This window comes from Hyaena hyaena, unplaced genomic scaffold (assembly GCF_003009895.1).
Source record: "Hyaena hyaena isolate Hyena2069 unplaced genomic scaffold, ASM300989v1 scaffold_181, whole genome shotgun sequence".
Classification (NCBI taxonomy): domain Eukaryota; kingdom Metazoa; phylum Chordata; class Mammalia; order Carnivora; family Hyaenidae; genus Hyaena; species Hyaena hyaena.
Window position 1 is genome coordinate 796,279 of NW_024080813.1, and position 20,867 is coordinate 817,145.

Here is a 20,867-nt window from a genome sequence, read left to right on the forward strand (position 1 = left end):
CTGTAAGAATTTTTGCTTCTGTGCCTCAGAATATATTATTTAACATGATGAAAATAGCTCAGTACTTTGGAGAAACTTACAAAATGGAATAATTTATTGGAAGTGAAGGAAATATATTAGACTCCTCACTTAAGCTTCAGGGCGTGTGGTTAAAATTGTTCTAAATGAGAATTTCTCCTGATTCAGAATTTGCATAATTAGAAGTATTAGAATTGTACAGATAATTAGAATTATTATTAATAATAATTAGAATCATTATTATGAGAGTGTCACATGCCTGGAGTGCCAGGGGCTCATAAGATGGGGAGGGAGTTATGGTAACCTTTTAGGATAAAAAGAACAAGGAGAAAGGCCTCAGGGACAAGCTACTTCCTCCTATCTTTCCTGTTAGGTTTATTCTTATCTGTTGGACTCCGGTGTTATGATGTGAGGTGTGTGTGGAGAGAGGAGCTGAACGTGGGACAGGACTGTGTACTGGGTCTGGGGACTTTCTCTTTCTTCAATAAGCTTTGCTTAGAATATTTATTTGGAACAACTGAAGAGAAAACCATTGCCCTAATTCCATGCTCTCAAGTGGACAACCCAAGGTCATAAAACCCCAAGATCACGTCGGCCAGACCTGTCTTTGTCTTATCTTGAAGTTTCTCTAAAATCCCACTGGCCTATGGCCACTCAAAGAAAAACAGAAGGAAATTCCTTAAAAAATTCATAAACCCTACATCATATCAGATCTTTCTCATCAGCTCCGTAAACTGTAGTTTTTACATGAGGCAGGTGCCATGTAAATGGACCTGTATTGCTGGGGCATTTCACTCTTCATGAAGACGGGCTGAAGCTCTTCTAAACTGATCACCAGGCAAGCCTGGAGCTTGAGAAAACACAGCAGATAATATAGCCTACATCTTCCAAGCATCAGTATCTTTAAGTCATTGGATAACAGAAGGGTTTGACGATGCATTGTCACAAAGACCACAAGGAGGCTTTGAGACTCGGATATGTCCCTACCTCATGCTGTAATCTGGAACAAGTCACATCTAATTCACTTGGAGCCTCAGTTTCCTTATTTGTCGTCACTACCCAAATCTCAATTTATACTGCATGGAAATTCACTGTGGCCTCACACCTCCATGTCCTTGAGTCTTCTCAGACTGGAAGGCCACCCCTCCCCTTCACCTGTTTATTTCCTCCTGCTCCGTTCACCTGGGGAGCTGCTGGACTCCAGTGTTCCACAGCATGCTATGTTTCCCTCTCTCAGAACACAAATCACACTAGGCAGATGGCATAAACTGGGTTTTTGTTTTTTCAGTTCTAGCCTCACCGGTGCCTAGCAGAGTGCCCCGCCAAAAGAAAGTATGTTTGTTGAGTGAATGAATGAATTTGAAAATCAGGGAGGTGATGCAGTGGACCTTTAAAACCCTTCAACCCTATAGTTGAATTAAGTCTGAGCTCAGGTTGGGGAAGGAGAAGAAATGATGCTAAATCTTTAGGGAAACAGGGCAGGAGGGACTTCTGTGAAGTCCCCTCTAACACTTGGACTTACTGCATTATCAGGATTTAGAGCAATTACTCCTAATAGGCCTTGAATCTGTTTTAACACTTCAGTAAAAGCTCTTTCGCCTGACATACTGCAAATCTTTTTTTTTTTTTTTTGATCAGAAAGGTTTGTAAATTGCTTTTGATTGGGCAAGAATGCCAGCCACCAGAGGCAGGGGAATATCCAAAGACATCTTATGGTCCTCTCCATCCTGATAGCTCATGAACATTCCAGAGAGATGGAGATCCAGAGGCTCCACTTTTGCTACCTGGGATGAGCTTCCCAGGGTGGTGTGGGGACGTGCCTGCTACCACACTAGCCTTTCACCCGGGGGGTAGGAGACCCCTTTGTGTTTGAGAGGATATACTGAGTATGGGTTAACACCCAGCCTTAGGTCACAGTAGGAGAATGTTCAAGTTGAAAAAGATCATAAGTTTAGTGAATTTGGAACTTTTTTACCCTAATCAAATAAATCCTCTAAGTTTAAGAAATAAAACTATATGCAGCACTTCAACAAAGTAGAAAGACCAAAATGACCCTGCTGAGATTGAAGGGAGGGGAAGAGTATCCTTTTTTTTAGGTTTCCTCTCACTGTTCACATCCCCCTAAAGACCCTAAAGTCCACCCCAGGCCTCCTTCGTTGTACAGACCTGGAGCTGGGACGAGGAATGTGAAATGCCCTGTCCCAGGTGGCTGAGCTGGTCTGGGGAGAACAGCTAAGGTGCTCTCTCTGTGATGCCTCCAGGTGACTGGGAAGTCCAGCTGCAAGGCTAACCTAGAAGCAGGCAGCGCCTCCCTCTCTGCTCTGAATAGTGAAGCCACATGAGGATTTTCATGTTTCAGTGCGTCATCTTCACCTCTCTCCTCAAATGAGGAAAGAAACAGTTTATAAGGGAAATCTGATAGGACTTTAAGGAAAATCCCAGATCTCAACCTTTGTACCATGGACAGAAGACTGAACAAGTTGAATGCTAGGGCGCCTGGGTGGCTCAGTCGGTTAAGCGTCCAACTCTTGATTTGAGCTTGAGTCACGATCTTATAGTCTGTGATATTGGACCCCATGTTGGGCTCTGGGCTGACAAGGTGGAGTCTGCTTGGGATTCTCTCTCTGCCTCTCCCACTTCCCTCAAAATAAATAAATATTTTTTTAAAAAGACTGAAAAAGTTGCATGTTAATTAAATTAGTTAAACTGAGACTTAAAGGGACCCTATAGTAAAATATTTTGAATTCAGATTTACATCCCTTTAAAATTCAGGTTTCCAAATCCTGGGGTTTCCCAAGGCAAGGAACCCTAGCTCCCTTACCTGTTCCAGAAGATGGGGGAGTGACAGATCCTGGGCTGTCATCTTCAGGCTCTGAGACGGTGACTGTGGGGACTGTATCAGGACTTGGTTTGAGACAGATATCTTGCTTCTCGGGGGACTTCTCTTGGGTCGCAGTTTCAACAGAATGTTCGATCTCAGTCAGCGTGATTTTGATGGGGGCAGTGATCAGAGGAGCACTGTGCTGTTCTTCAGAGAGATCATCTATATAAGATGCAAATGTTGATTCTTCAAATAAATGGTCCTTGAGGATTTTTCCCTCCACAGGAGCTGGTTTCTCCGGTTCACGGGCTTCTTCAGCTTTTGTTGAGATTTCAGTGTCCTTATTCTTAAAGTCCAAGCCTTTCTCTTCCAAGCTGGGGTGACACTGCTCCTGAAACTTTACTTCCTCTGGCCTGGTTATGTCAATGTATTTATAGGCTTCTGCTTTCATCTGGTCTAGGGGGTCTGCTAAGATCTTGTTCACTTCAGTGGACTCTGCAGGAGTCATCTCTATTCCAGAATCAGAACTAAATAAGCTACGAGGCTCTGTCCCAGGCACATCCGGTAAGGAGGGCCCCGGGGTACTCAACTCCTCAGGGCTCTCTGAAGTGGTGACATGGCCGTTTTCCTTCTGAAGAATTCCAGTGAAATATGTAGAATCCTCCCGAGGTGGGTAACAGATGTTGGAAATCAGAGACGTGTAACACGATCCTTCCCCATCCTTGGATGCTGTTGAAAAGGTACGATCCGTGGCACTGGAGACATCTGCCGCACCTAGGAAGCAAAACAAGCAGCAGACAGGGAGTGGGTGTCCGGCTTCAGTTCTCTCTCCTGCCTAACCCATCACCCACCCCGTCCTGTGGAGACACGGCATCCTTTCTCCTGAAGCCCCTGGAGTCCCCTCAGGTGCATTTTCCTTGTCTCCCTCACAGCCCACAGCGCTGCTGTTTTCCCCGCAGCAGAGCACACGGCTTCACAGAAGCTGCCACACCCAGAGATGCTGGGGACAGATCCCGGATGACTAGAAAGCTGATTTTCAACATCTGCTATCTCAATATACAGTGACTTGGTCCTTCTTGGCCTTTTTTGTATCTCATGTGTTAATGACTCTAAATAGAGCTGGAAATGTACACTGATTTGAGTTTGTAAATCCAACAATGGGATAGCCAAGTGGGGAGAGGGGGTGTTCTCTCAGGGACTCAGAGAGCTGGGAAAGGCCGCTGGCCTGGCCCGTTCAGTCAGGGACACCTGCTCCACTTGGATTCATGCTGTCCCTTCTCTTTTTAAAGGTCTTCAGAGACAGGGACTCCCAGGTTTCCAATGGCCTCATCTCAAAGTGGTATCGTCTTAATAAGCGCTTCCCGATTTCTTCAGTTTTTCCCTCATTTTATTTCCTTCCTTATTCACCCACCTACTGCCCATTTTCTACCTCCCAGTGACATTCAAAATGACCCATGGGAATTTCTTGGTTCCACTGGAAGTGCTAAGAACAAAGCAAATTTCTAAAGTTTGACTCACTGCAATGTTTTTACCTGGCCTTCATGCTCATAAACCAGCCCAAAACTTCACTAATAGCGAGCAGCAGAGGGGAATTCTCTGTAATTTTTCTTTGCTGGAAAATGCTGCCGGGGCGGGGGGGTGGGGGTGGGGGGCGGAACCTAACATTTATTGAGGCATTATCATGTGTTAAGCAGTGAGATTTTAGCTAATTCTCACAGCTCTTTTATAAACTAAGCCCCACACTCCCAACACATCACACAAATACACACACACAAATACATACTAAGCCCCTAGGACACACTTGAAGAATATGCCAGGGCACCAACTCATAAAAACAAAAAAAGAAGTAGCAGTGATAGAATTATACCAATAGCTAATACCTGACCACTTGCTATGCATCAGAGAGAGTTCTAAGCTTTTAATTAACATTGACTTATTTAATCATCAAAGTACTCCTAGAAGATAGGTACTATCATTAGCTACATTTTATAGACGAGGAAACAGAGGAACAGAGGGGCCAAATAACTCACCTAAGATCTCACAAGGAGAAGGTGGCCCAGCCAGGATTCAAATCCATTAAGTCTCAAAGTCAAGAAACATCCCCTAATACCCTTTTTACCACCTTAAATCAGTTTGTAAAGTTTTCTTTAAAGTACTTTTGAGCCAGTTTTATTACAAATAAACTTGACTTTTGTCTTTTCCTAGCTTCCTCCTTGGTTGCTTAAGCCACTGCTAGTCTATGGGGAAAGGAAAAACACACGCCTCTACACCTCCTGCCTCTGCGCCTGCCGTTTTCCTTCCTTGGTGCTCTCTTCCCCCAGACACCTGCTTACCTGACCCCTTCACCACCAAGTCTGCTCAGTGTCACCTTCTTAAGGAAGATGGCCCTGGCCACTCTGTCTCAAATTGCAACCGGCCCTCTAGTCCCTACTCCCTGGCGATCTTGTGCCTTCCTACCCATCTACCTTTTCTTTTTCCCCTAACACTTGTTTCCTTCTAAAATAGCACTCAATTAATCTATTTATTCATTACCTATCTATTGATTGTTGAAGTATGCTCTATGAGAGCAGGAATCTTTGAATACTTGATTCACTAAGGCAGTCCAACACCTAGAAGACAGCCTGGCACACAGTAAGTACTCAATAAATACTTGCAAAATAAAAGAAGGTAATCTGAAGTTTATTTAAAAAAATTTTTTTTAATGTTTTATTTATTTCTGAGAGAGAGACAGCGTGAGCAGGGGAGGGTCAGAGAGAGGGGAAGACACAGAATCTGAAACAGGCTCCAGGCTCTGAGCTGGCAGTCAGCACAGAGCCTGACGCGGGGCTCGAACCCACGAACCATGAGATCATGACCTGAGCTGAAGTCGGACGCTTAACCGACTGAGCCACCCAGGCGCCCCGGTAATCTGAAGTTTAGAATAAAACACAAATAACAGGATTGTGTGAGAAGACAGGTTCGAAGATTCCCCAAAGTTGCAAATGAACCTCTATTGAGCAAGTGGCTAAATTTTGTGAACAACAGGTCAGTTCAAATTTGTATATTTCAACGAAGCTTCTAATTGTACTTCCTTTACCCATGGCAACCCCTTTTTGTAAGGTTAGATGAGAAAAAAAAAAAGCTCAATAACAGAAGGAATAATGGTAATGATGGACTTTATTACCAAAGCATACATGATCGAAGGAGAAACCGTTCAAGTTAAATCCATATATGCACACATACCTCTATCCTGAAGTATTTTAAAAGCTTCTTTCATTATATGGGCTCAGCCTACATGCAGACCTCAGCAGAGGCAGGGAAATCAATCCTGAGGTGTTTCACTACAGACATCCGGATCTGGGGATTCTCTACCACAATTCTCTGGAAGCACTTCCAAGTGTTAGTAAGTAATTGTTCACCAGAAATTAGGAGGGTCTTGCCCATGAATATAATCAGTGTGGAGGTGTGGGCCATGGGGACGAGGATGCTCCCTGGAGAATATGCAGTATGTGGTCTCCAGGGCTGTGGCACAGTCACTGTCATTCAACTCCCACTTGACACTGCCACTGCAGGGGCCACCTCAGGGCTCCTGGCCCGTAACACGTACAACTGGCATGTTGCCCCAGTCTCCTGCCATCAGGTATCATATTACACGAAACTGTCAACTGCTCAGCCACTGGCCCCAGGGCTCTGCCCTGTCTCACTGGAGAATCTTTAACTCTGCAGGCTGGCAGTTGAGATGAGGTGAAGGCCACACGGCCTCACTCACAACTCTGTCTCCACTGCTCCTCTCACTTACCCTCCACTCCAGGCGCAGAAAGCCCTTCCCAATCTCACACTCCACCAGCTTTTGTAGACCTACCCCCCATGCACCAATTCAAACTCTGAGCTCTGGCGAATATAAAGTACCTATCACTTCTCCAACACTTCATCCTTCCGGTCTTCACATCCAAATCTCTGCCTTTTAGCCTCAAGCCATTAGTACCAATGATAAGTGGCTTTAAATGCTTCCTCCTCCAGGATGAATTTGCTGACCATACTATCAGGACCTGACCCCTTCCTATCTCCTCCCTCCTCTTTCCTGTTGCAGCTAATTTATTCTGCTCATGTGGCATGTGTCCATGTTATGTCCTACTAACTTGTCACCTCCTGGAATTTGAGGCTCATGTCTTGCACCCTATACTGCACGTAGTAAGTGCCTGATACAAAATGAATAAATGGACCAATTGATCAATGAATAGACATATTTGACACAGCTACTTAGAACAAATTAGAACTAACTGATGCAAGTTACAGAGACGATGGTTTTCATCTATCATGTGAAAGAACAGTCTAGAATTCCAGTTATTCAACAAGGGGATGGTGCGGCATCTCAGGAACCAGAGTGTTTTGATCCCTGTGGCCACTCAGCTAGAGAGAAACCCAGCATCTGTCGAGGCAGGAGCAAGCACGTGGAGGAAGTTGTTGTGACAACTGCAAAAGTGCCTTCCAACTTTATATGATTATTTATACTGATCGGCTGCTCCTGTCGTCAGACACAACCTCCTGTACTTCTTTTTTATTTATTTATTTTTACTGCTTATTTATTTTTGAGAGAGAGAAAGAGAGAGAGAGGGTATGAGCAGAGGAGGGTAAGAGAGAGAGAGAGACACAGAACCTGAAGCTCCAGGCTCCGAGTTGTCAGCACAGGGCCCAACAGGGCTCAAACTCACAAACTGCGAGATCATAACCTGAGCCGAAGTCAGCAGCCCAACAGACTGAGCCACCCAAGCACCGCTCCTCTACTTCTTCCTTACCTGTAAAAGAGAATCAATATAATCTTCCCTGAGGTTATGCACAAAGAACAGGGGCTTCCCAGATGTACGTTGGTAATTAAGGGAGTAGAATCTAGAGTGCATTACATCATCTGCCAGTCTATAAATAGAATCAAGTTAGGAATAACTCCCACCCCTGGGGGCGCCTGGGTGGCTCAGTCAGTTAAGCGTCTGACTTCGGCTCAGGTCATGATCTCACGGTTTGTGAGTTTGAGCCCCAAGTTGGGCTCTGTGTTGACAGATCAGAGCCTGGAGCCTGTTCCAGATTCTGTGTCTCCCTCTCTCTCTGTCCCTCCATTGCTCACGCTCGGTCTCTCTCTGTCTCAAAAATAAATAAACAAAAAAAATTTTTTTAATAAAAAAAAAAAGGAATAACTCCCACCCCTGAAATTCTTATCCTACTAACTCTGTCTTGCTTAAAGGGCCTGACATCAAATCGGAAGGCCCCCTTTGCCACACTCTATAAACACCACTAACAAGAGGAAGAAGAATAGTCATTTGTATAAGCCACACGTTTTAGGTGGGACCACATCAGGACCCCTGTAGAAACAACAAGTGATGTCCCATTTTCTTACACTGAGCTAAATGCCCTGAAAGTTTCTCTAACTTACTGAAATGCATATACATCATACAGTGCCTATCAGACAGAACTCTTGAAAACCCAAAGTCCTTTCAGACAGCAAATTATATGAGGGCAGAGTCCTGTGGGACTATTAGAACTGAGGCTGAGCCTCAAGGCTCAGGAAAGCCAACGAATCCTTGTTGGCGCTTTCTGTAGAGCTGGCAGATGTGAGAACTGAGGCAGAGAGCAAAAAGCCAGTTGCCCCTGGTAGGAACACTGCTAAATACAAATCCACCAAATAAAAGTGCTTCCTTGTCTGGGCTAGAAATTACTACTTTCTTTATATAACCAAAGATTCCTTGGAACGTCTGACTTCCTCATTCTCTCCAGCTGTTTCCTTGGCCATCTAGAAGTCTGATTTGCATGGAGGCAGATGTCCTTCTGAGAGTCAATGTGCGAACCCACAGATGCTGTCTTGGGAGGTGGCTACACAGCAGGGCACAGCAAATTCAGCTACCTGGATGCATTTAAATGGGATTGAAATTAAAAATTTCAATTTACAAGTAACTTTTTTACAATAAAAAAACCAAATGATTCATAGGCTACTATTTCTAGCCAAAAGCTAAGAGGAAAAAGGATGAAAAGAAGCTAAAACTATTGTCATTGAAGCACATGTGGGGATAAAATCAAGACTCTTGCATCCATCCATGTCCTAGGTCAGAAATACTAATCACAGGGGGCGCTTGGGTGGCTCAGTTGGTTAAGCATCTGACTTCGGCTCAGGTCATGATCTTATGGTTCATGGGTTCGAGCCCTGCATCGGGCTCTGTGCTGACAGCTAGCTCAGAGCCTGGAGCCTGTTTCAGATTCTGTGTCTCCCTCTCTCTCTCTGACCCTCCCCTGCTCATGCTCTCTCTCTCTCTCTCTCTCTCTCTCTCTCTCTCTCATTCTCTCTCTCTCAGAAATAAATAAAAAACATTAAAAAAAATAAAAAGAAAAGAAATACTAATCATGAGTTAGACAACTTCACTAACTTCATAAAGGGAGGGCATTTTGTTTTTGTTTTATGTTTTTAATTCTCTGGCAACACTAAGCAATGAGGTGGTAAAGATGACTTGCGGGAGATGGTTTTTCCATTTCCCAAGGAAAGTCTTAATCCTAAAATCCTTTAGCTCCTAAACTTTGACTCATCCTCGCAGAATTGAGCTTAATGGACTGGTGGCCTACAGCTTAGTTTTATATTGTGGCTCTGCTACTATCAGGTGGGAGACTCTGTGAAAGCCTCTCTGTGCGTCAGTTTATTCACTTTGAAAATGGGGGCAGTAATAACTCCTCTTATATCAGGCTGTTACAAGGATTAAAGGACATAACACACTTAGCTCTGTGCCTAGCACAGAGTACACACTCAACAGATGAGAGCTATAGATTTGATTATTACCTCTATTTTCCAAAGAGGATACTAGTCATTTGCAACACACTTCCATCTGTCTATTAGTTTGGTACTTTATCTGTAATGAGTGTGATCAAGGTCCTATGGGCTAAGAGTTAAATATAGCCAAACCACCCTCATTTTGCATTCTGGGGTCTGCCTTAGATGCTGAAGTCCCCAGAGTGCAAGGCCATGGCTGTCTGGTCAGCATCATCAGCAGGTAGTTGTTCCTTAAGTACTTTCTAGTGATACAACTGACATAGATCCCTTCATGGATATAGTGATGACTGACTTGAATGTGAAAGTTGAAACTTAACAAGACAATAGACAGTAAAGGAATAGAATTCAGTGTCCAAGGATGAGCGTTTCCCTTGTGAATAGAGCTCATTCTGACTCCTCAGGGTGAAGAGAAGGAGTTTATGGTTTAAGATGATGCTTTATTATTCAATAAAGCCCCCCTTACTGCTTTGAATGGAAACAGAGAGTGCCAGAAAGAAAGACTGATTATACCAAAAAAAGTTTTCTGAGCATAGAGGTAGATGTCCTCTATTAGAGAAATTTACCCTTCTCCTAAATTAAAAAAACAAAACAAACAAGACAAAACAAAACAGAAAACACAAATTATTGTTTGAATAGAGCCAAAACTTACAGATTTTAGGGACATTAATCCCATTAAATTGAGAAATATGGTTATAAAAGGGGGTATAATTAAAAAATTGGAATGACACTAGGGGTGGAGAGAGAGATCCATATTAAAAATCTAGACTTAAAGGCCAGAAGCACTGACCCCAAGTAAATCTGCATTCCCTTTGCCCACAATTGTCTGTCCTTAGGCTGCCGGTGTGATGGATGGCAGTAGCCTGCACCAAGTTTAGGCTGTAAGGTTTTTTCCCTGAAACTCCCACTCATCTTTTCAGAGTGCGGAGATATCAGCAGGCCTACAGAACGGAGGCTGTGACACATTTGACAACAGAGCCATTTATGAAGGATGAATATATCACGGAGGCTTGTAGGAGCCTAGAAAATATTCTCCCTCTGAAGTTAAATGGTCTGTGATTTAACATGAAAAATGGGTGCTGAAAAATCCAGGTACACTCATTCTTTAAAATTTTATCTAGGTGATTAGTTAATAGAGTGAAAAAGAAGAAAAATGAGCCTGCATTCTCTAGCAAAAGACTCAAGCCAAAGCTGATGGCAAGTTGGGGGCTTTAAGAATATGAGTAACTACTCTTTCTCTCCCCAAACTGCTGACTTATTGAAAGCTTCTCTATCAGGATAATAGATTTATCTGTTGAGATTACAACATTAACATTTAATAAAAAATGATTCAGCAAGTTTTGGTTTTGGCAGCGTTTTTGTTTTGTTTTGTTTTTGGGTTTTTTTTTTCTTTTTTGTCCGTCTTCCTGTATGAAGAACCAGGGCTTACACTGCCTGTGAGTTTCCACATTAGCAGAATATTCTGTAAGAGAAAAATCCTGGCCTGGCAGACAAACCACTGTCTAAGTTTCTCAGACATTCTCAGCAGTGCTTTGGAAAGCACACAGCTGCACAGCGTGGAAATGAAATGGGATGAGAAATTCTGAAGAGCTTGGGGTGTGAGATACATTTTTGCCTGCTGTCCAAGGTAAACATACGGTTCTGTGGCCTTCCTAGGGGGGCATTTTTGGAGGAAGAGAGGAGGTAAATATTTCTAATTTACTTAGATCTTCAGAAAAGGTCCATAAAACTCTACATAGACCTCCCTTTGCCTTTAACAGCTTTAATGATAATTCACAAACCATAAAATTCCCTCTTAAAGTGTACAATTAGCAGGTTTTATATATTCACAGTTATACAACCATTATCACTATCTAATCCACCCACCTAATTCAGATGCCTTCTCCTCTTAGTGCTGTCAATGCAGAGAATGATCTATGTTACCTCTGCCATGTAAAGAATTCTCTTTGGAACATAAAAAAGAAATATCCCATTCTATTTATCATTTGTGGGTAAAATATTGCTCTTTGATTTTCAAGGAGGAAAATAATTGTTTTGGGTCACATTACTTCAATGCTATGTATACATAGGTAATAGGGGAAAAAAAGGTAAGGGCAACTGCGTGGCTCAGTCAGTGTGAGTGACTGACTTCAGCTCAAGTCATGATGTAATGGTTCATGAGTTTGAGCCCCACACTGGGCTCTCTGCTGTCAGTGCGGAGTGTGCTTTGGTCCTCTGTCCCTCTCTCTCTAACCCTCCCATGCTCATGCTCTCTCTCTCTCTCTCTCTCTCTCAAAAATAAACATTTAAAAAAGAAAAAAAAAGATATATGTATAACTTTGTACATTTAATGGTTCATTTGCTCCCTCCCCCCACGTAGAATCATCTAGCTAATCTCCATAATTCCTCTTACATGATCTTTCTGTGTTACTTCCCACCGCATGGCTACCTCCTCAAGGAGACTCTATACACCTTCCACTTGAATGACTGTGGTCAGTTCCTGAGTGTCTGGCTTCCTGCCTCATGTCTTCCATCTTCCACCTACTGCTTTCAGCCTTTAGTCCCAGGTTTGTGGAAACAGACATCTCAAATAGTTAGTAAACAATACGGCATATAAAGAGCTAATCTCCCTAATATATAATGAGTCCCTAGAAATCAAGAAGAAAAAGCCACCAATCCATTTACTTAATAATAGACAAAGGTCAAGAATAAACACTTTGCATGGGAAAATCAATATAAGTGACTCTGGAAAATAAAAATGCAAATTAAAACAAACCTAAAATGACATTTCTCCATTTTCAGATTGGGAAAAACTAAAAAAGTTTGGCAATACACTCTGGTAAGGCTTGGAGAAACAGGCATTCTCATACTGAGTGGAGATTGGACTGTGATATATCCCTAAGGAGGGCAATTTGGCAGTGTCTATACACATAATAAATTCATTTACTCTTTGAACCAGCACTCTTACTTACAGAAGCTATTCTACAGACATATTTGCACATGTATAAAATGAATATGAACAAAGCTACTCATCACAGCACAGTTTAAAGTAACAAAAATTGGAATCAAGTCAAATATTCATAATCAGGGCTGGGTCAAAAAATTACGTACTTCAACATATAGAATGCTGAGTGGTTGTATGAAGTAATGAAGACAACATGCATGCACTGATACAGAACGATTTCCAGATAAATATTGTCAAGTGAAAATTAAGATGCAGAAAATATGTTCTAGAAATAAATACGGATATATGGAATGATAAATCTCTTCTAAGAAAAGGGGAAAATAAGGAAACATATTTGCATTACAAACATATTTTGCATAAAGAAACTGGAAGAATACATGAGAAATTATTTATTAACCATGGGGTTGGGACAGGATAGAGAGTAACAGAAGTAGAAGGAAGACTTTTCATCTTGTCCTTCTTTTTAAAAACTGTTTTCCTTTTTCAACAAAATGAATGTATACTATTTAAAGTTTTAATTTCATTTTAAATCAAAGAAAACAAAAAATAATGTAGGATGATAGTAACGGGGTTGTACAAGCTCTGACGGGAACCCCCAATCCAGCTTCCTTCTTCTGCATCATAGACGCTCAAAGATGTGTAGACAAATATGTCTGCTCTGAGGTTCTCATGACTCAGGCTAAACCTTCTTCATTCTCTCCTTCACCTGTTCTGTTCTCTGCACACTGAGTTCCTAGGAGACACAGACTGCGCCTTGTACCACGTTGCTTCCCTCATGCTGTGTACACTTGCTAGCAAATAGATTTTGTTTGGCAAATACTTACAGAGTGAATAAATATGTTTCCAGGTTCATCATACTGGTGGTTTCTATTGAAGAATACACTGCAATATGTCCTTTTCCCTCTAAAATCTGAACTGGACCTGACTATAAACTGATGATAATTTCCCCTACCAGTTTTGACGCCCATGACTTAAACTTTCTGTTTTTACTCACAAACTTTTAAATTTAATTTAATTTACACTTCAGTATAGTTACCATACAGTGTTATATTAGTTTCAGGAGTACTATATAGTGATTCAGCAACTCCATACATCACCCAGTGCTCATCACAACCAGTACAGTCCCTAATCCCCATCCCCTAATTCCCCTCTTCCCCCACCCACCTCCCCTCTGGTAACCATTAGTTTGTTCTCTACAGTTAAGAGTCTGTTTCTTGATTCACAAGCTTGTATACCTGCAGCCTTGCACTATTAGCTCATGTTGCATTTGCACTTAACCAAAACCTGTAGGTATAGAAGTTGTTGTTTTCTTTTTTTTGAAACAGCTGCATTAATTTCAAAATACACTTAACCCACAGCACTGGCTGTATTTCATAAGCTTGAAAGACATCAACGTCAGATGTAAATAATTTTCATGATAATTGCCTATGACCTGCATCTATCATTTTTTAAAATATAATTTATCGTATACAGTATACAGTGCTCTTGGTTTTGGGGGTAGATTCCCGTGATTCATCGCTTACATACAAGACCCAGTGCTCATCCCAGCAAGTGTCCTCCTCAATGCCCATCACCCATTTCCCCCTCTCCCCTACCTCCCCATCAACCCCCCCTCATTAAGAGTCTCTTATGGTTTACCTCCCTTCCTCTCTGTAACTATTTTTCCCCTTCCCTTCTCCCATGGTCTTCTGTTAAGTTTCTAAAGCTCTATATATAAGTGAAAACATAGGGTATTTGTCTTTCTCTGACTGACTTATTTCACTTAGCATAATACCCTCCAGTTCCATCCACATTGCTGCCAATGGCGGGATTTCATTCTTTCTCATCTGCATCTATCATTTAGAACACACTGAAGAAGATGCCAGGAATGGAATTTACCTCCATTTGGAATAATCCACAAAATCAAGCTAATGCTGGAGTTAGGGACTTCACATCAGAATATGTTTCATAAAGGGAAATGTATGGCCACAAAGCATAGGGCCATCCCTGTAGGCCTGCCTACCACCAGTCTATACTGTGTCTTGATGGAAAAAAAGATATCCTTCTTCTGGTGGACACAGACCTGTGCTACAGTCTTGCATCCTCTGCTGAAGGTCTTGGGTTTTATGCCAGTTTTGGGAATGGAACATAGGTCACATAGGTCACTGGGATCTAAAACAATGTCACGTACAGCTTTGAGAGGTACATAAGGAAGGAGAAATGAGGATGATAACCGAGGGATAATTCTGTTAGAAAGAGGACATGGCATGTGACGTATCATGATGTGGTAGGAAGTATGCTAAGGCACGCCATGGTATGGTGTGTTGTGCGGTGCGGTGTGTGTAGCATGACATGATGACAAGACAGGACGTGGCGTATTGTGTGGTGTGCTTCAGGATATGGCATTTTGTGACAGAAAAATCACAGGCGTCAAGAGGACTTGGAGTTCCATCTCCATCAAGTTCCTGATCATTAATGTCATTAAACTCTCAGGAAAAGAGGAAGATCACAACAACAACTGACATGTAAGTTACACGCTTCCTAGGCTCCAAACAAGATCATTCAATGGATTATCTCATTTCCAGCTTCAATAGTTTATGAGACATTTTTAAAATCACACTCATGCTATTGAAGAAGATACCGAAGCTTCGAGAGGTTAAGGAACTTTCTCTGAGAAACACAACCAGAAATGACAGGACCAGAAGTTGGGTTTAGAGCAATTGGACTGGAAAGCGGATGCTATTAGCACTATTCTCAGACTTGCTACAAGGATTAAAGTAGGCTAAACGGTTTGTGGCTGGCTTCTTAAGCAAAGCTAGATGGATCTGATTTGGAGCCATGTCATAGCTAAGAATGCAGTAAAGTGGGAAGAAACTGTCTTGCACAATCTGCACAAAGTTGACTTCAATGGCTGATCATTGTTCATTTCTTTTTTTTTTTTTTTAATGTTTTATTTATTTCTAGGAGAGAGAGAGAGACAGCGTGAGCAGGGGAGGGTCAGAGAGAGAGGGAGTCACAGACTCTGAAACAGGCTCCAGGCTCTGAGCTGGCAGTTAGCACAGAGCCCGACGCAGGGCACGAACCCACGAACCGCGAGATGATGACCTAAGCGAAAGTCGGACGCTTAACCGACTAAGCCACCCAGGCGCCCCTGATCATTGTTCATTTCTTACATAAATTGTTAACTGGCTGTGGCAAGAAAGTGTGTGTTCTAGGACTTATGATTTAACTGAGAGTGTAGCAAAGTGGATTTTAAAAACTCTTAGCCTGACTGCCTTTTTGAGGTACCTGAGTAGAAGAGAAGGCTTTTATTTTGAAATATTAATTATTTTGACATATTTTATTTTCAATATTATCATTAGTTACCATTTTGCCTTTATACAGCATTTCTTCTTCCTTGAGTTTTCAAAATCTAACTCCTATGTTTTGCTAGTCATGGAATATTTGAAATATAATTTTGTGTTTTGAGTATTGTTAATTTCAAACATAATCTACTATTGGAATGAATCTTGTAAAACAGAAATAGGTGAATGACATCTTGGGGCAAATTAGATTCAAACTGAAATTTGGGGCACATCACTTGGGAGACTCACAGGCAAATCTTTTGACTTTTAAACATACACACACACACACACAAGCACACAAACACACCGAGAGTCAAGATCAAAATATATGTATAAAATTTATTGTACTAGGTGTACAGAAAATAGACCCCAGAGGTAGCCATACTAACCAAGGGAAGTGACAAGAAAGATTAATGTCCTTTATCAACAACAGCATTCATTTTGCTCCTCTGGCTATCTGATCTATGGGCTGAGGTAAACTGTGTGTTAAAGCAAGACAATAACTCAGCCATTGATGTGCCAGTTTGGGAGTATTGATCCAAGTGGCGCTCAGTGCTAAGGCTGGAAACTATATCAACATTTCTTTTCTTCCCACTTTCTTTCCTTTTATCCTCCAGGAAGAAAAAAAGACAATAAACAATAAGCAATAATTAAAAACACTCATAAGTTCTGACATTCACCCAAAATTTCAATCACCTGCATAGTCTCAGGGGGTAAATAAAATACTGCATTTTTCTCATGTATACTACCTACATGATGATTGATAAAAAATACTTTGTTTTTTAGGAGTTTGGAGAAAGGCTGCTACTGAAAGGACAGTAAGACTTGCTCTGGGGCTTTGAAAGTAGGTATGATTTTAGAGAGGCAGAGGGAAGCAGTTAGAAGTTATTTCAGGGGCAGAAATAACAGCAAAGTCAAGGGCAAAATAATGAGTAGGAAAGAATCCTGACTCCAACAGGAGGGGTTCCTTGGGAAGCAGAGGGAATTCAGGCCAGAAGGGGTAGCTGAACCAGCATGAGGACGTTAAAAGGTGGGATCCAGTCGGGGCGCCTGGGTGGCTTAGTCGGTTAAGCGTCCGACTTTCACTTAGGTCATGATCTTGCAGTTTGTGGGTTCGAGCCCCACGTCAGGCTCTGTGTTGACTGCCAGCTCAGAGCCTGGAGCCTGTTTCAGTCTGTGACTCCCTCTCTCTCTGACCCTCCCCGGCTCACACTGTCTCTCTCTCTCTCTCCTAGAAATAAATAAAACATTAAAAAAAAAAAAGTTGGGATCCAGTGATTGTTCTAGTCCAAAAATTGCTTCCACAATGGCAGCATATAGATTTTGGGGGAATCATGTCAAATAAATGTGCGATTTTTTAAATTATAAAAGTAATAATACACGATCACTAAAAAAGCTTTTAAAAATATAAACATACACAAATTTAAATGTTGCATTCCATATCCCTACTTCCCAGTTTCTCTCTGAGAGAAATCTGCTTTATATTTTAGTAGTCAGTATTCCATAGAATGAATGCTCTCAAATTCATTCAGGCATTCCCCTTCTGTTGAACATTTATGATGCCACCATTCTTTTGCTATTAAAAATTATGCTGCAGCAACGCCTGGGTGGCTCAATCAGTTAAGCGGCCGACTTTGGCTCAGGTTATGATCTCAAAGTTCATGGGTTTGAGCCCCGTGTCAGGGTCGGTGCTGACAGCTCAGAGTCTGGAGCCTGCTTCAGATTCTGTGTATTCCTCTCTCTATATCCCTCCCCACTCGTGCTTTGTCTTTCTCTCTCTCAAAATAAATAAACATTTTTTTTAAAAAATATGCTGCAATGAACATCCCTTGAGTATATAGCTTTTTGTGAGACCACTTAAGTTCAAGAATGTAACTATTTTGAACTTTACTACATAGCTATTTGAAAACGGCCTAGTAAAACATTCTTCTTTGTGCCAAACCTGTACGTCAAACTGGAGGAATCAGAAGAAAACAAAGAAGGAGCAGGATTCAACAATGCAGAGGCTAAGAAAAGGGCTGGTTTCAGCAGATGCGGTGAAAAAATAGTAAACATCCACCAGGACTTGCATTTAAGTAGAGCCTGGAGTTCCAGACTTCAGACAGAATTGCTGTCAAAGAGACTGGAGAAGGTGGGTTCAAAAGAAAGACTTTTTGGTACAGAAGGGCCTGATTAGGAAAGTTTCACAGAATTGAAAGGATTGAAGCTCAACCTTGAAGGATGTGGAAGATTCATATAGGCCAAAAAATAGGTAAAGAATTTCTGAGGATGAAAGTATTGAAGCTGTTCAGTCAGATACATTCACAAAGTTCTCTAAATTTCCATATATTCCATCTAAAGGTTGGACACCGTCTCACAGTCATGTTTTTTGAATGGTCTGAAAGGAATCTGACATGTTTGAGGTAAAAAAAAAGTTGACTAAACCCTCAACAAGCTAGTATGTGAACAGTTAAAATAGTCTGGGTAAAACCATAAATAAATAAGAGCTTGCAGAGTGTATTGCGTTTCTTTGTTCTGTAAAGGTTTCATAAAATGGGAGCAGAAGCCACAACCAAATGTGTCCTGGAAGAGGAACCAGCAGCCAATTACTATGTCAATAATTCAATATAAGCATTAAATTTTCATAGTTTTTCAAAACTCTTAAAAATAAGCTGCAGGACATTATCTCCTGCATCTGGTGTTCAGAGCCCTCTAATCATGACTCCTATGAACTGTACTTTGCTCTAGTTAAGGACCGAATTAACAGATTGGGCCACAAACAGAAGTCAATTCCATGTAAGTGTGTGTTTTTTAAAAATTGGTTAATAGTTAGCTGGAATTTTAATCTGCCTCTCAACACAAAGGAGTTTTTCAAAATAAATGTTTCTTGAAAAGAGCAGTTGGAAAGAAAACCGAGAATCAAGTTTCCTCTTTCTAAAGTGTGTAGAAAACAGGCGAGAGTCTATGTATACCTTCTGTTCTATCTTTGTTTTGTTATTTTTGCTCCAAACTCATGCATATTATTCAAACATATTATAGTCGACTCTTGAAACTATAAGAGGGGGCTAGGGGCACCGACATCTTGCACAGGGAAAATCCACATATAATTTTTGACTCCCCTAAAACTCAACTACTAATAGTGGAATAGTCAATTCCACTATTGACTGGAAGCTTTACTAGTAACGTAAACAGTTAACACATTTTTGTGTGCTGTATGGATTATATACTGTATTCTTAAACTAAGTAAACTGGAGGAAAAAAATAGTAAGCTATTTTAAGAAAATCATAAGAGAAAAATACATTTACAGTACTGTACCATATTTATCTACAAAATTCTCATAGAAGTAGACCCTTGCAGTTCAAAACTGTTGTTTAAGGGTCAGCTGTATTTTTTATTTACTTGGAAGTGCGTAAGACAGATGCTCTTACATTCTGAAAAAAAAAAAACCAAGGATTAAAACAGCTACACAGGTGTCTGTTAGCTGTGCTATTTGTTCATCACATGATTCCAGAGACCTGATTTTTGAAAATGATACCCTTTAAGGGAATTCTCTAATTCAATTATTTAATGTTTCAGATTTCTTCTGTGAATGGCAAAATTAATAGTTGCAATATTATTTCTTAACATATCTTTATATCCTATGCATGAATCTTTTCTTATTGACTAAAAGAAATGGAAAGAACTTTACCATTTGTTGAATACTTGCTGTGTACCTGCCAGTCACCATGCTAATACTTAAGGTTCCCGTCATGCCAATCAATAAATATTCTAAAGCCAAACCTAACAATGATATAACAAACTTGTATTCCAAAATCAATGTATGGGGTGCCTGGGTGGCTCTGTTGGTTAAGCATCCGACTTCGGATCAGGTCATGTCTCACAGTTTGTGGGTTCAAGCCCCACGTCGGCCTCTGTGCTGACAGCTCAGAGCCTGGAGCCTACTTTGGATTCCGTGTCTCCCTCTCTCTCTGACCCTCCCCTGCTCACACTGTCTCTCTCTCTCTCTCAGAAATAAATAAAACATTCAAAAAAATTTTTTAAATCAATGTTAATTTTTCAGTGTTGTTTTTTTCTTTTTGAGAGAGAGAGTGCACAAGTGAGTGGGGAAAGAGCAGAGCAGAGGGAGAGACAGAGAAAATCTTAAGCAGTCTCCATACCCAATGCAGAGCCTGATATGGGGCTCAGTCTCTCCCCTGTGAGATCATGACCTGAGCAGAAATCAAGAGTATGACATTTAACCAGCGGAGCCACCAGGCACCCCTATTTCTCAGTGTTTTTAAACTTCATTCCTTCAATATATACTGAATGCTGCTAATGTGCTAGGCACTTATCCTGATTTCTGCGGGAAATAGCAGTGAAAGAGATGGATGTATAGTCCCCCACAGAAGACAGAAGCCAAAAACAAAGAAAAACACAACTATGCAGGCATGACAGAGACTGCTAATTGTCCCCTGTGTTTATCCCATCTTTCTCTTCTTTAGAAATAGACAACCCCCAACACCCAGGAATTCACCATATGGTCAGCCAGCTAAATACTAGCTGGAGTGGCTCCAACAAGCTAGAATTTCATTTCTTTTATTTAACTGTCCAGAAGCATGTGGCCATATCTAGAGGGATCCCAACCTCCCCTTAGATGTGGCCACATGACTGGATGTGAACAAAAGCCATGTGTGTTGCTTCTGGATCACATCTTTAAAGAAGATGCTGGTTCAAAACAGAAGGAATCAAATTCTGGATGCCCTCCTGGCACAGCCCCTCACCTGCTTCTGGGCTGTTAAATAAGAGAAATAAAACTCTAGCTTGTTTGAACCACTCTTATTTTCGTATCTCTTTGCTATAGCAGTGTAAGTTGTGCTGCAGTAAAGCAGATAAATAAAATAACTTACAGTTACATTAAGTGCTCTGAAGGAAACAAACAAGAGAAAAAATAAAAGGCTATCAGTGGGGAGGGCGGATTACTTTAGAGAAGATGTACAGGCCACTCTGAGGAGGGCAGACCC

At 41.4% G+C, this 20,867-nt stretch overlaps 1 protein-coding gene across 1 annotated transcript in view; it reads right to left on the bottom strand.

Moving 5' to 3' along the window:
• The window catches only part of RTN1 (reticulon 1), a 226,724-nt gene that overhangs the window by 102,275 nt on the left and 103,582 nt on the right, over positions 1 to 20,867 (bottom strand). Inside the window, exon 2 of the mRNA XM_039240756.1 lies at positions 2,840 to 3,613. Coding sequence (XP_039096687.1) covers positions 2,840 to 3,613 — 774 coding nt within the window. The remainder of the gene's footprint in view (positions 1 to 2,839; positions 3,614 to 20,867) is intronic.